Genomic DNA, 14334 nt, shown 5'->3' with positions numbered 1-14334 from the left:
CCGTGTATTCCTTTCTAGACGGGATAACTAGCGCTACAGAAACAAATATTAAACTGTTATTCTATGCAGTTATTTTCTGCATAATATATATTATTAATATATGTTATTTTAACTGCATGCAGTTATTTTCTGCATAATATATATATATATATATATATATATATATATATATATATATATATATATATATAGTCTGTATGTCTGCATGTATTTATGTTTATGTATATATATATATATATATATATATACACACACACACACACATAAATACATACAGACTACCACATATTACATAAAGGGAACACACAACACATACTGTACATACATACATACATACATACAGACATACAAATAGCTATGCACAATAATTAAAACAGGTACAGATGTGTGTTCCAGAGTTGGGAGGTATATATCTGGTATCACTAAGTGCAGGGATGGTTAAGGCAGTTAAAATTGTATTCTTTGACTCTGTTAATCAGCACATGAATCTGTACATAAATTCCTCAGCACCACATGGAAGGAGGGAACATTACTCATCACAATCAAATGGCTAGCACTGGTCCATCTTAAACACTTCAACAGGATTCTAAGTGCATCATTGTATGCCACCTTTATCTTATTTATCTTTGCATAATAGGTGATTACCTTTGTTGTTAGCAACTGGCTTTAAAATGTAGGTTACCACAGGCTCTTTGCACTATGTAGCATAATACCAACCAGATCATAATCCATAACAATATAGGCCTGTACAGAAACAGTAACAATTTGACCTGTAGTCCTATAATAGAGCGTGACCGATTCATTGGCCAGGATGTGAAATCAGCTGATATTAGCTTATCATCACAGATATTTCGGTCGATAAGTAACACGAAATTCACATAACATGTCAACCGGAGAACACAGTCAAGTTTATTTTTCAGCTGCAAAGTACCTTTCTATTATCAATGTTGCCAATTGGCATCAGCCTAAAAAATCCTGTCGGTCGGGCTACACTTTATTTATACTATTATAGGGCCTACTTGTCGTTATATTTCTGATTCTGAGTTAAAGTTTACATTTTTGGCATTTTTTAAATGTTATTTCAAACATACTAAATATTTTTGGGGATTTTTCATTTTTTATTTACAGTAACCATGTAATATTCTAGAAAGTCTACAACACTTGAAGACCACAGTACACCTGCTGCCACCAAAACGTCTTTTTCTACTCCTGAAAGAAAGGTTGTCCCGGAGCACTGTTTCCAGAGAGGTGCCCACCTCTCTGGAAACAGTGCTCCTGGACAACCTTTCTTCAATTCATTTATTTTTTTGTGGAGTTAAATTCAACTGCTTCCTTTCTCATCAGCAATGAAAAAATCTGCTTTTTTTAGGAGGCATGACAGATGTGGAGCAGTACATTAGGCACAAGGGAGAGGAGAGGGAATGAGAAGTTGCTCAGCTTTCGATGTATAGAAATTTAGTGTAGCCTACATTTATTGTTTACTATCGGCCCACCAGGAGGCTAGACCTGAATGAGTCTGGGAATTGCACTTTTTTATTACCTCTACATTAATGTATATAGTCCAGAGCTGCACTCCGTTCTAAGTGAGCATCTCTTATCTGAAAACCAGGAAAGAGACTGTTCTTTACAGTCAATGGGAAAGAGTGATCCACACTTGTGCAATGGGAATGGGTACGTTTTTTTTTCTTTATTTTTATTGAGTGAGGCATCATCTTATTACACTACCTTCAATCTCAAGCCCCTTCTGCCTGTTTTAGGGCATGTTGGTGGAAGTAGTCTACTTTGCAAGCTCCAACAAGACAGTTATTTCTTTAAGCGAGCAGGATGTGAGGTTTTAAAGCTCAATCTCAGCTGTTGAGCCCCATAACATCCAGTTGGCCTATGTGTCTAAACTTAATGCTAAACTTAACCTACACATGCCCATTTGATAGTAGGAACCATTTGGTTGACCCAGTGCTGTTACTGGGATTTAGTATTTGCCTGAACACCGTTCTCTCTTTATTCCTTTGGATTTAATGGGATCTGGCTCCAGTGTGGTCACAGGGTCACAAAGAAAACCTGGCCAGGCATGGAATGGAAAGTGTTACAAAGCATTGGACTTTGGCTCGGCATGGCGTGACCAATGTGGGTTCTGGTAAATTGTGGACAAGGCCAATATTTGTCTGTCAGATATCATTAAAGGCTAACATGCTAGATTTCTTACGTGCTCATGTAATCTTTAGAGCTGGCTGCAGGGGGTGCTGGTGAACCACTGCAGCAGGGGGTGCTGGTGAACCACTGCAGAAGCAGGTGCAGCCACAGATGGCATCTGCAGTTCAAAGTACACAATTTCTGCTGAGAGCAAGATTTTATTATTTATATCACATATTCTAGATAATTTGATTCTGGGTTGTTTATATCCAGAGAAGTCATATTGCACTTAGGCAGTGCTTTAAAAAGAAATAAAAACAGATAACCTTTCATTTCTCACTGAGTTTTTTTTAGAATGCAAATGGTCTCTTCAGCTGTTTTCAAGCTGCTTGTCAAATCCTCTGCCATCATCAGACATCAAATATAACATTCTTTATTCGACCCACTTTTCCTCTGCAGATGTATCCTCTGAGATCCCACTGTATGTATTATGCAGCTTTTTACCTTATTTGAACCCACACTGTTATTTGCTAACTGTAGCTGTGATACCTTTCATTCTAAATTGTAGCTATGTGTTGAGTTTGGGAGAGCTTAAGTGAGTATCAGTCAGTAAACCATTTCATTTCGCCTTTTAGATTGACTTATAGCAACACATAATATGTGCAGATGTGTACATTGTAATAAATGGGTGATGCACCTTATAACTATTTACTGTCAATTGTTCGGTGTACCTTAGGCTAAACTGTATGTGCATTCAAAACAATAAGGACAGATAGTAGTTAGATTGGTAGTCTGGAGAGTATTGGTGATGAATCAATGTTTTGTTTTGGTTGGTTTATTTTATACAAGTGTGTAATCTTATTTTTCTCTGGCCTCCTAAAAAAAGAGCCAAGACATTGTTACACATTGACCTATGACCATGAATCCTGTATGAGTTAAGAGGCAAAATAGGCTATATGATTTTATTATTTACCACTACTTGTCTTTATTTGTGTCTTTTTTATGTTCACACATTATAATATTATGGGCTGTGTGTGTGTGTGTGTGTGTGTGTGTGTGTGTGTGTGTGTGTGTGTGTGTGTGTGTGTGTGTGTGTGGTTAGTGTGAAAATACAGCGACAGAGGCAGCATCTTCTGCCCTTATGCCCCTGTACATCTTGTACTCAGATGTTGTGTTTAGCAAATACTTCTTATGACCTCTTTAAGATCTCTCTGTTGCATTTGTCTGATCCTGCTTATTTCTAGCTTGATTTTAGATTCAACGGCTTTTAAAAAATATATTTGAAATGCAGTGTGTGTGTTTGTTTCGAAATGTTATTCTAGTAATAATTAAGACTATAAGTTGACATTAATGGACATACATGGCGTGCTTGACTGTTCTAATAGGCCTACTCCTATAGGCTAATTATAATATAGTATACAATATGTTTGTATAAGCCTAGTATTTTCCTAAAATCAAAGTTGTTTTTTTTATAACCTGCACATCCAATATTGTGCAATGTTAGAGGGCATATCTGTCAATCTCTGTCAACATTTGCATCTCATCAGTGCTTGCAGACAGATTGCAATAGACAAAGACCGGCAGATGAGACTCCTGACTGATCCCAGGCCTGCTAACTACACGCAAACGGACGTGCGTCGCTATATACGCTGCTGTGTGAGATCCACCGCTCCCACCTCTGCAAGCTTCCGATCTCCACTCGGCTTTTACAAACATGTTTGCTTTTGTAGGCTATAAGTGAGATTTTAGCTGCCGTTGATGAGACTGTGGATGCGTATTTGCGGCATGCTTCCGAACACTGTGTGCTTTTTTATTCCTCAAGACGAACGGGAGACCTCCGCCATCGGTGGAAATTGAAATGTGTTTTCTCAGCCGCTTGTCTGCTGAAGGGATGCCTTCTGAGATAGTGTATACAACTAAACCAGGCTGCCTCTATTCAGCAGAGACTGGAGCAACAGACAGGACTGTTTTTTGAACCGGACACTTGTGAAATGAAGGACAAGAAGAAGAAAAAGAAATAGTAGATGTTTGTTATTGATGGGGATCACAGCACATCGGGGTGGGTGCGAACCGATGTTGAACGGATGCTTCTGAGTGGAATTTAATCCTGAGTGTTTATCTCTTTTAAAGGGGTGGCGGATGTTTAAATGTGTTGATTTTGTTTTAACGTCAGCCTTGGCAGGATAGGCTACTATACCGCTCGTCAATGAATTGATGTGGGAATACACGCTACCTCGGCTGCATAGATGGCAAACACAAGTGAGTTTGGGGAGAGCAGTCCGTCCTTACAGAGCTATGCGTCCACGGCCTCTGCGGTCAAGGTGGCCTCCCTGGGTCTGATCATGGGCATCAGCCTGCTGGGTAACGCGTCGCTGTCGCTGCTGCTGCTGAAGGACAGCTCGCTGCACAAGGCTCCTTACTATTTCCTCCTGGACCTGTGCCTGGCAGACGTGCTCCGCTCGGCCGTCTGCTTCCCCTTCGTGATGGCATCGATCAGCGGCGGCTCCGCCTGGCCGTACAGCGCACTCAGCTGCAAGATCGTCGCCTTCATGTCGGTGCTCTTCTGCTTCCACGTCGCCTTCCTGCTCTTCTGCGTCAGCGTCACCCGGTACATGGCGATCGCCCACCACAGGTTCTACTACAAGAGGATGAATCTGTGTACGTGCGCGGCGGTGATCTGCATGGTGTGGACTCTCTCTGTAGCCATGGCTTTCCCTCCGGTTTTCGACGTGGGCACCTACACATTTATCCGTGAGGAGGAGCAGTGCACGTTCGAGCACCGCTACGTGAAGGCGAACGACACCCTGGGCTTCATGCTGATGCTGGCCGTCATCGTGGGGATGACCCATGTGGTTTACATCAAGATGCTGTGCTTCGTCTACGATCACCGCAAGATGAAGCCGGCTCAGCTAGTCCCTGCCATCAGCCAGAACTGGACCTTTCACGGTCCCGGGGCCACCGGGCAGGCCGCCGCCAACTGGATCACAGGCTTCGGCCGCGGACCCACTCCGCCGACGCTGGTGGGCATCAGGCAAGCTTCGCACCCCGGCAACAGGAGGCTGCTGGTGCTGGACGAGTTTAAGATGGAGAAACGGATAGGTAAGATGTATTACATGATCACACTGACCTTCCTCATTCTGTGGGCTCCTTATATAAGCGCCTGCTACCTGAGAATATTTGTGCGGGGAGCCCCGGTCCCGCAGCTCTACCTGAGCGCTGCGGTTTGGATGAGCTTCGCCCAGGCGGGAGCGAACCCCATCATCAGCTTCCTGTTCAACAAGGAGCTCCGGATGCGCCTCAGAGCCTGTTTCCCCTGCTGCCTGGGAACACAGACACCCATGGAGCCATACTGTGTCATCTGAACAGTACAGGCCCTAAAATACTGCCAAAGACACATTACATCTTGTTTCAGAATGTACAGACTGGTCCCCAAAATATGTTTGTACAAGCACACAGGCTGTTGTGGAGGGTGAACCCACTGCAGTTCAATTTGCCCACATTTTTATTTGTGGCAAAGATTGTACCTGCTATTTTATTCTGAGAAAAAAAAGTTGAATATGATGTAAATTCATACTATTTTATGCTAATCCGAATCAGACTAATTACAGCTATATTAAGGGATAAAAGCAGAATGTGATGCTTTTACAAAACAATCACCTTTGCCACCTTTTTATTTATCCCTCTAGGTGAATTCCAAATATAGAGTAGCCTCTATGACAGTTATGGGACATGGTATGTTCTATTGCTCCACTACAATGTTGTACATGAATGTCACTTTGGCTATCTGTTTGTATATTTTGAAATTATATCCCGTCCACACCCTTTTGAGGTTGTTTGCCTTTTGCAGAACTGATGACTGAAACACAACAGAACTATTTTACCAGCTGATTAGAGTCCGTTTCTAGCATCTGTGACACACTTGGTTTCTAGTCGTTTGGATACCACAAATGAGAAACAGATCTCAGTATATTTTTTAATTAGGACAGTGTCACATTTGTAAATAATGTAAAGCCATTCTCCCTCGTTCATTATGCTTTTTTTAACCAGACATGTTGTATATGTCATAACCCGTTGGGATTCTTTGTGTTGAAAAAAGGTGTTTTGTTTAAAGGTATTTTGCAAGTTATTATTCTTCTTCATGGGTCAGCTGTGTTGAGAAATGGGTTAATTCGCATTCCCGTGTGGCTATAGCCTACCGTACAGATAGCATTCTTTTTCTACCGATATGGAAATGTTAACAATTTGGTGCTTTGGAAAGGATGTTTGCATTGTTTGTATTTCTTAGTAAATAAATAAGGAAATGGATGATACATTGTTTGGGTTCTATAACCTGTTTTTTAAATCCCCTGAGAACAGGCGTGAGATTGTTGCTTTGGTTGTTAAATGGTGAGGCTGACATACTGTACATGTTTAAAGATTTTCCACTTGAGAAAAAGTGAGAGTTGCACCCCATATTTGAACAAATTGGGTTGCTTAATCAATACAGACATTATTATCTTTGTGTTTCTAGTGTGGATTTCTCCTTGTCGGGCCATAGGAAATGGTCATGTCTTTGGTAATCATTCTGGGGCTTTAGAGTTTTTATAAGGGCACTCCAGCAATTTAGAATTGCTCTTCCATAAAGTAGCAGGACTCACAAGTGGAAGTGGGTGGTGATGGCGCAGTGGATATGACACATGCCTTTGGTGTGTGAGACTTGGGTTTGATTCCCACTGTGAAACATCAACCAATGTGTCCCTGAGCAAGACACTTAACCTCTGTTGCTCCAGAGGTGTGCAACCTCTGACATATATAGCAATTGTAAGTCGCTTTGGATAAAAGCATCAGCTAAATGACATGTAATGTAACAAGGGACAGATTAAAAGACGAATGGTCAGAATTGTTGTAGCGGAGGCAGAATCTTGACTTTTAGTGTTTAGAAAGAGTCAAGCTCCAAATCCTACATTTCCCATAAAGCAACTGGATAGCGTCTAAATGCCCAGTTTGTTCAAACCCCACACTTTCAGTTTGTGATGCTCACGTTATGTTTAAATTAGTCTCGAGGGTTATTTTGTAGACCTAAAAAAGCTCCTCCATAGTCACAACAGACAATAACACATCTGTGTTCAAAGACTAAATAGAACTACTTTTGACAAGTAAACTCAACTTCATGTGTAAAATCGGCAGAGTGCCCCTTTAATAACCAAGAGGGTTTGTTAGATTCGACCATTAAAAATGTGCATGTGGTCGGTATATTTTAGGCAGATTTCAGTACTATTAGACTCAATATATAAATCATTGTCAGACCTTCATTTTGGGAAATAAAAAAATAAAAATGAACAGTTAATTGCATAACAAATACGAAAAATCCTCATATTAAAATAAGATAGAGATGAGAGGTGCATTAATAATAACCTCAGTGAGGTAGGAGGGGGCTATGTTGTGGAGGGCTTTGTACTGTAGGTGATGATGAGGAGAATTTGGAACTGGATTCTTTGGGTAGGGGGTTCAGGGGATATCATGACGTCATCTATATCTAAAATCCATTCGGGCCTCCTTGTATTCCTCCTTAATTCCTTGTATGTGTTTAACATCAGGTTAAAGGGGAGAGTCTAAGGACACCTTTGCTCTTTGATCCTGACACCAAACCTTAACCTGACATATTTCCGAGCTGGCTTTCCTGGCTGGCAACAAAATGTGACCAGAAATACAATGTGAACCGCTTGTAGGTTCTTAGTTAAAAAGTTAAGGCCGTTTTATGGTTCTGTGGAGGCTCCACGCAGAGCTTTCGCCGTAGCCTACGTAAGTGGCCTGATGTTGATACTTGTGCGCTGTTGTGTGCGTCGAGCCAGCATGTGTGTGTGTGTGTGTGTGTGTGTGTGTGTGTGTGTGTGTGTGTGGGGAGTGTGTTAGAGCGAGGGAGAAGTGAGAGAGAAACAAAGTGTCTCCCCTGTGTTTTCTGACCACGGTGGGAAATCTGGAGCAGGACAATTTCATGTTGTTTATGGAGAAGGAGAACCAGGACATGAGTCAGGGGAAATGCAACGCTACCAAGCCACGGCCGAGCGATGTGCGTCGCTGTGACGTGTAGTTACATTTTTCGAGAGGTGAAACGTCAGGCTACGGCGTAGGGTCCGGCGTAGACGCAGAGGGGTCTGTGGGGTTATGCCGTCGATTCGACGCAGAAGCATAAAACGGCCTTTAAATGTTTGATTTTTCTTTCTCAACAGAGCACTCACAGCTAATTAGATTTGTTTCAATAGGCCGTTTGCCTGGCACCTGCTTTTTAATCAAACTCCCTCAAACCCCAATCCCCTCCTCTCTCCTTCTGCCAGTAGCAGCCTATTGATTCCGCTAATTGCCGTCGCATTCATTGGCATTGGTCTCCATTACACCAAACCGCTAAGGCTGAGCCGTTATCTCAGTACACACTTTAATCACTGTGATTTAGTGAGGTGTTTTGAGCGCTCTGATCTGCCATACAACGCCGAGCTCCTCAACACACTGTCTGCCCTCAGTGCATCTATAACCATTAGCATCACAACATGCCCACTCGCTTGTCCCTGACAGCTGGCTGTGCTCTGCTAGCAGCGTGCTCACGTCTCATGGTGTAATTGCTGTGGCTCCTCAGCTGCACGAAGCTCCTCACCTGCACGTGCTCTCGTGCAAATGCAGGTCGGGTAGTTTTGGCACATCGTGTTGTCTTCAGGGCACGCAGGCTCCGTTGTGATGCTGAGGAAATATGACTCTTGTTGCTGGACTTTTACTGCTGGCTCTTTTATTGACCTTTTCAGTCTTTTTGACCACGAAGCAAATACGCTAACCTCCGTTAAACAGTATGGTCTGATGAGGTTAGTCTCGGTCATTTATCAGGTATTGTAAATTATATTTCAGTATTTGTTAATATTTGTTATTTTTAATATAATAATATATATTTAATATTTGTTAATTCCTTTGGATACAGCCTTGGCTAAACATTTGACATACTATAAACAATATGATATTCAAACTTTTGACTGCTTTCTTTAATAACTACATAACACAATACTTGTACTTTTACTTTCAGTACTTGAGTAGTACATTTTAAAATAAACTACTTGCAATACTTAAGTACAAAAAATGTTGAATACTTTAGAACTTCTACTTAAGTCACTTTTTTGATTAAGCACTTGTACTTTTACTCAAGTATGGGTCTGTAATACTTTATACATGTCTGCTCTTCAGCTCTGCTCTTTATTTTTTACATTTACAGAAGTACTCCTCCTCAGCACCTGTAAAAAGACTTTAATGTAAGTAAGAGTTAAAGGTTGAAACTAATTAATATTGATTAAACTGCCTCTTTATTTCTCAAATAAATTATTCATTGTTCTGTAAAATGTAAAAAAATTGTAAAAAGAAAAGAAATCACCCCATCATTTTTCCCATGTTATAGCCAGATAAAACCATCAAACCACGTGTTTAAAGTCATCATATACAGGTCATTACATCAACTCTAATAATACCCAACTTGCATGTGACTTAGCATATCACCACCAGTGAAATAAGATGTGTTTCTCTTCATGTTTCCTGAGAGGGCAGCTGAAAGCTCCCCAAAGATCAACTACTGCAGAACACCGTGAGACAGCATGTGTCTCTTAAAATCAAGATCATTCCTATTACCAAATACAAATGAAGAAGAAGGCTTGTTCCCATGTGTATTTTGATTACAAAAATCTTAAAATATATATCAATTATATTGATTAAAGTCAAAGTAATCGTGGCCAGTAAGCTCCGTTGGTAGAGTGGGCGCACATATGCAGAGGTTATTCCTCGACGCAGAGGGTCCAGGGTTCGAGTCCGACCTGTGACGGTTTTCCTGCATGTCTTTCCCCCCTCTCTCTTCCTTTTCATGTCTCAGCTTTCCTATCGAATAAAGGCAGAAATGCCCAAAAAATAAAATAAAAATGAATCCAATTAATCAGAGAAACTATTTAAGGTGAGCCCCTGTGAGGTGTCTGTAGCACGATGGTGTTTTAACCTCAAGGCAGCCCATCGGCTTCAAGGCACCTAACCCTAACCTTAACCCTAACCCTAGGGCCTTCCATGCAGCGCTGCCTGGAAGACGACACTGGGGGCTTAAAACACCAAACACCATGTCTGTATCGTATACAGTGCAACATATCTATTTTCAAATGTATTAACTGAAACAGACAAGGCAAATGTAGAATATACAAATAAGGTGTGCAGAGGTAAAAGAAAATTCAAGTTTGTAAAGTGGCAAAGTTGTGCATGTTTAAGTAAAAAACACAGTATATGGAGCGGCCTTGTACTATTTGCAACACAACTCATCAATAGCCTTTTTCCGACCAAGTAGTTACAGGATCGTAGTTATAGGAGCAGTCCACTTCTAAACAGTTCTACTAACTACTCTCCCCCAAAAACGGTTTTTCCATTTGCATTCACACTGGCCAAGCGGCCATAAGAACTGACTTTTTTTTTAAGATTATTTTTTGGGGCATTTTCAGCCTTTATTTTGATAGGACAGCTAAAGAAATGAAAGGAGAGAGAGAATGACATGCAGCAAAGGGCCGCTGGTCGGAGTTGAACCCTGGCCTGCTGTGTCAAGGAGTAAATCTCTATATATGGGCGCCAACTCTACCAACTGAGCTATCCGGGCACCCAGGAACTGACCTTTTCTTATTATAACACAGCCATCTAACCACCACTATGCGGAAAAGGGAAAAGACCCTGCCCTGAAGTAGGAGCTGAAAGAGTTACAGGAACTGAGGCCAGAGGGACTTAATAATCCCCAAATTGGTCCAGTCGGAACATGAGAAAAAAAGGGTTCTAGGAACGTTATGTTCTAGGACCTGCAAAACATCCCTCCGGTCGGAACACGGCTATTGAGAGCAGGGAGCAGTCATCTTTTCCCATCTGGCATTGTGTTAAATATATTATTGGTTCTAAAATGCAAGGGGGCATTATACTTTAAATATATAGTAAATTCAACCTGAACCAAATGATGATGCATTATTAAATATATCTCTTTATTCAAAATAAAATAAAAAACCAAAACGACAGGTTTTTTAAAGGCAGAACAGTGCGAGTGGCAAACAGTGTAACTGTAAGTGTCCTCAGAGGTAGTTATCGGAATAGCTGTATGGGGGGAGACATTTGGATCTCCCCTTCTCTGTGGTGATACACAACAGGTTGGGCAGGCAGGGGCAAGTATGGTGGAGTCTTTTCCCATTGAAAGGAACCTGGAAGCAGAAAGAGAGACACCTTTGGTATGCGATTCATTTTTCATTTTCATCAGACATAATGGATGCTATGGAAGGTGGTGAAAGTGTCACAGTCCCAAGATTGTTCTTGTTTACTGCTTCTTACACATGGTTTTTTTTAAAAAGTTAACACTTTACTTGAAGGTATCTACATAAGTGACATGACACTGTTATGAACACATGACACTGTCATGAACACATGAACCCTAACGACACGTTCATGCCAGTGTCATGTCACTCTTATGTAGATACCTTCAAGTAAAGTTTAACCGTTTTTTTCTGGCCTCTTTTGGGAATTTTGAAGGTGAGGGTCGAGGTGTTTTGAAAGCATCACTGCCATGACACCACTGTATGGAGACAAATCAGTGACGTGGGACACTTCACAGGTGAGATGACAGCAGGCTACACCTCGACGATTTCACCTTGTGGCTCATAGGGTGACAGCCGTCTCCTTTCTGTCCCGTGGGCGTGCACATACGCAGGCTGCGGATCCACAAACTCACTGCACAACACATGCCTTCTCCACACTGATAGTCCTTCTCACAGGCCTACACACACACACACACACACACACACACACACACATACACACACACACACACACACACACAAACAAACAGTTGAGATGCTGTGAATTAATTAGGCATATGTCGTAATGACTTAGACCAAAAGAATGATTAGTTTTATGGACATGAAGTATGTTGTCAACATCATTTAAATCTGTAATAACAATTTCCAGCTAATAATTACCCCTGTGCTTCACACTAGCTAATGTAATGAATTCCTTATTAACATGTACTCATTATTACCGTTATGACTGTTACTATCTGTTACAGTAATACCACTTATATTATATTTTTTATTATATTATGAGACCATTTCACCATTTCAGGTTTGAAAATTGTTTCAAATAAAATGTGGTCCGAATGAATAAATGTATGACGGCTTTATTTCGAACATGTAAAAAAAAAAAAAGACTGTAAATGAACAGCCAGCTACTACTAATTATGATATTAACAGGAAAATGCAGGTAGTGTGGTTGTGAGCTTTTGTGATGGATGAGAAACGTATTAGCAGCACAAAATACTGCAAACATGCTGTTACGTTAACAGTATATTATGGCATAATGTTATCACACGATCAGTCATATCATACCCCAACAAAACACCTCAGGATTGGTAGTAATTTACTGTTTTGAGTGTGTGGATGACAAGCTGAGTGACAGTTCTCGCATTGGATGAGCTGAAGGAAACGCAATGAAGAGGAACAGAAGTGATTTCATGCGGCAGACGTGGATGAAAATCACTGTCTGTTTTATGGCTCCCTGCTCCTCTTTCAATTCACATCAGCGACCAGAGGGTTGTTGTGACAGGGATGGCTTTTTTATTAGCAGGTTATGGCCATGATTTATGCTCATAGAATGATGTAAATGCAGATCGGGAAAGGGAAGTCATTCATTTGCAACTTCACAGGTGGGTTGTTATAAATTGATGTGAAAAAATGAATAGATATATCGCACTTCTCCTTTTACATTATAATAGCTCGTCATGCTTTTAGAATATAAAAAAGCCTCACATACTGGCTGTATGTGTGGCATTAAATTCCAGAGAGAAATGTAAGAAAATAATTTATTTTTTTAGTAAGTCTCTTTAAAAGTAAACAAATAAAAAACTACATTATACTAAAAAATTTCCATCACAGTAAAAACACAGTAAAATTCAAATACTTATACCCTATATACATATTTGGAGAATAATTTGATGAAGATAAATGTGACAATGAGTCTTTGGTCCAAGCATAAATAAGACATGATACACACACATACAAGTTTTTTCACTTTATATACTTATTTGATGTATGTGTTTTTTACTACAATATTTGATTTTCTTTCTGTTTCTTTTGCATTGACAGTTTAATTTCATACCAAAGTATCGTCCATTTGAAGTGTCAAAATATGACAGCATTTTCGTTGGTTATAACATAAGCTAAATGTTTGCCCTTCAGACCAAAAAATACAATTACACAGTACACATCAGGCATCATTTTCCTTTGTGAATAAAGTACAAGTACTTGCATATTCCCATCACACCCCTGTAATATCTACCTGTTTGCGCTCACTTACCCCTGTGATGACTGCTGACGATCCGTGGGACACCAACAACAGGGTGAAGAGCAGTAGGAAGAAGGACCTCATGATGAAGAGCTGTCTTTGCGCTCCCGTGTCCTCCAGGGTGAAAAGTAAGGATGCTGAGGCTGTCGGACCTTCCTGCATGTGCAAACGTGACAGACAGCAGAGACAAGTGGCCTTCAAACTCATGTGTTCAGGGCTGGCGGAGGTTTATAAACCCAGCCCGCCATTCAGAAACTCTGTGACTCACTCACACCAGAATCACCTCACAGGGGCTACAAAACCAAAAACGAGACCAAGGTAAAAGTTGACACGACATTGCCCATACCTTTCATTTTTCTGAAAATGCTCTTTTCCTTTTATGATGAATTGTTCTAATTCCAGAAGCAAAAGCGTATTTTACTACACAGTGCAGACATATGTATTGTGGCATCCTGTTGTATTCCTAGCCTCTTTATTTTTCCACCCCACCTCTTTAGATTCCAAGGCCACAGCTTCTTTGAATACATCCATTCAAACCCACTCTCTACAGTGTACTCGCCAATGAAAGCATTTCTGAGGCCACTGCACTCCTGGAAAGAAGTATACTTGAGTGGTACAGGCCACGTTTTTATTTCAAACTGTGAATTCATATTGTTCTAATGATCATATACTAGATAAATGTACTCCAACACTATGCATGGAGATATTGTCACAATTGTCATTAAAAAATAATCACATCAAGTCGTTATATAATGTTGATCACTTACCCATACCCTAACCCTTCTGTGTGGTTGAATGAATGCTTGATGGTCCATTCGTTACAATCCAAATATAATAAATCTCAGGATGAGTGGT

At 40.7% G+C, this 14334-nt stretch overlaps 2 protein-coding genes across 2 annotated transcripts; one reads left to right on the top strand and one right to left on the bottom strand.

The window, feature by feature from the left end:
* The first annotated feature begins 1639 nt into the window (after positions 1-1639).
* Positions 1640-6483, top strand: gpr27 (G protein-coupled receptor 27). Its single transcript, XM_078247730.1, has 2 exons — positions 1640-2134; positions 2223-6483. Exon 2 carries the CDS (start codon positions 4377-4379, stop codon positions 5490-5492), a length of 1116 nt encoding a protein of 371 aa, XP_078103856.1. The 5' UTR covers positions 1640-2134; positions 2223-4376; the 3' UTR covers positions 5493-6483.
* Positions 6484-11222: 4739 nt separating this feature from the next.
* prok2 (prokineticin 2) lies at positions 11223-13831 on the bottom strand. The gene is given in 4 exon segments (XM_078247358.1): positions 11223-11348; positions 11792-11917; positions 13492-13697; positions 13700-13831. Coding segments are annotated over 4 exon segments (486 nt in total). The 5' UTR covers positions 13728-13831.
* Between the last annotated feature and the right edge of the window lie 503 nt (positions 13832-14334).

The sequence above is a fragment of the Sander vitreus genome, chromosome 4, assembly GCF_031162955.1.
Source record: "Sander vitreus isolate 19-12246 chromosome 4, sanVit1, whole genome shotgun sequence".
Taxonomy (NCBI): domain Eukaryota; kingdom Metazoa; phylum Chordata; class Actinopteri; order Perciformes; family Percidae; genus Sander; species Sander vitreus.
The sequence above is the reverse complement of the archived record's forward strand: the minus strand, read 5'-3'. Positions and strand labels throughout refer to the sequence as shown.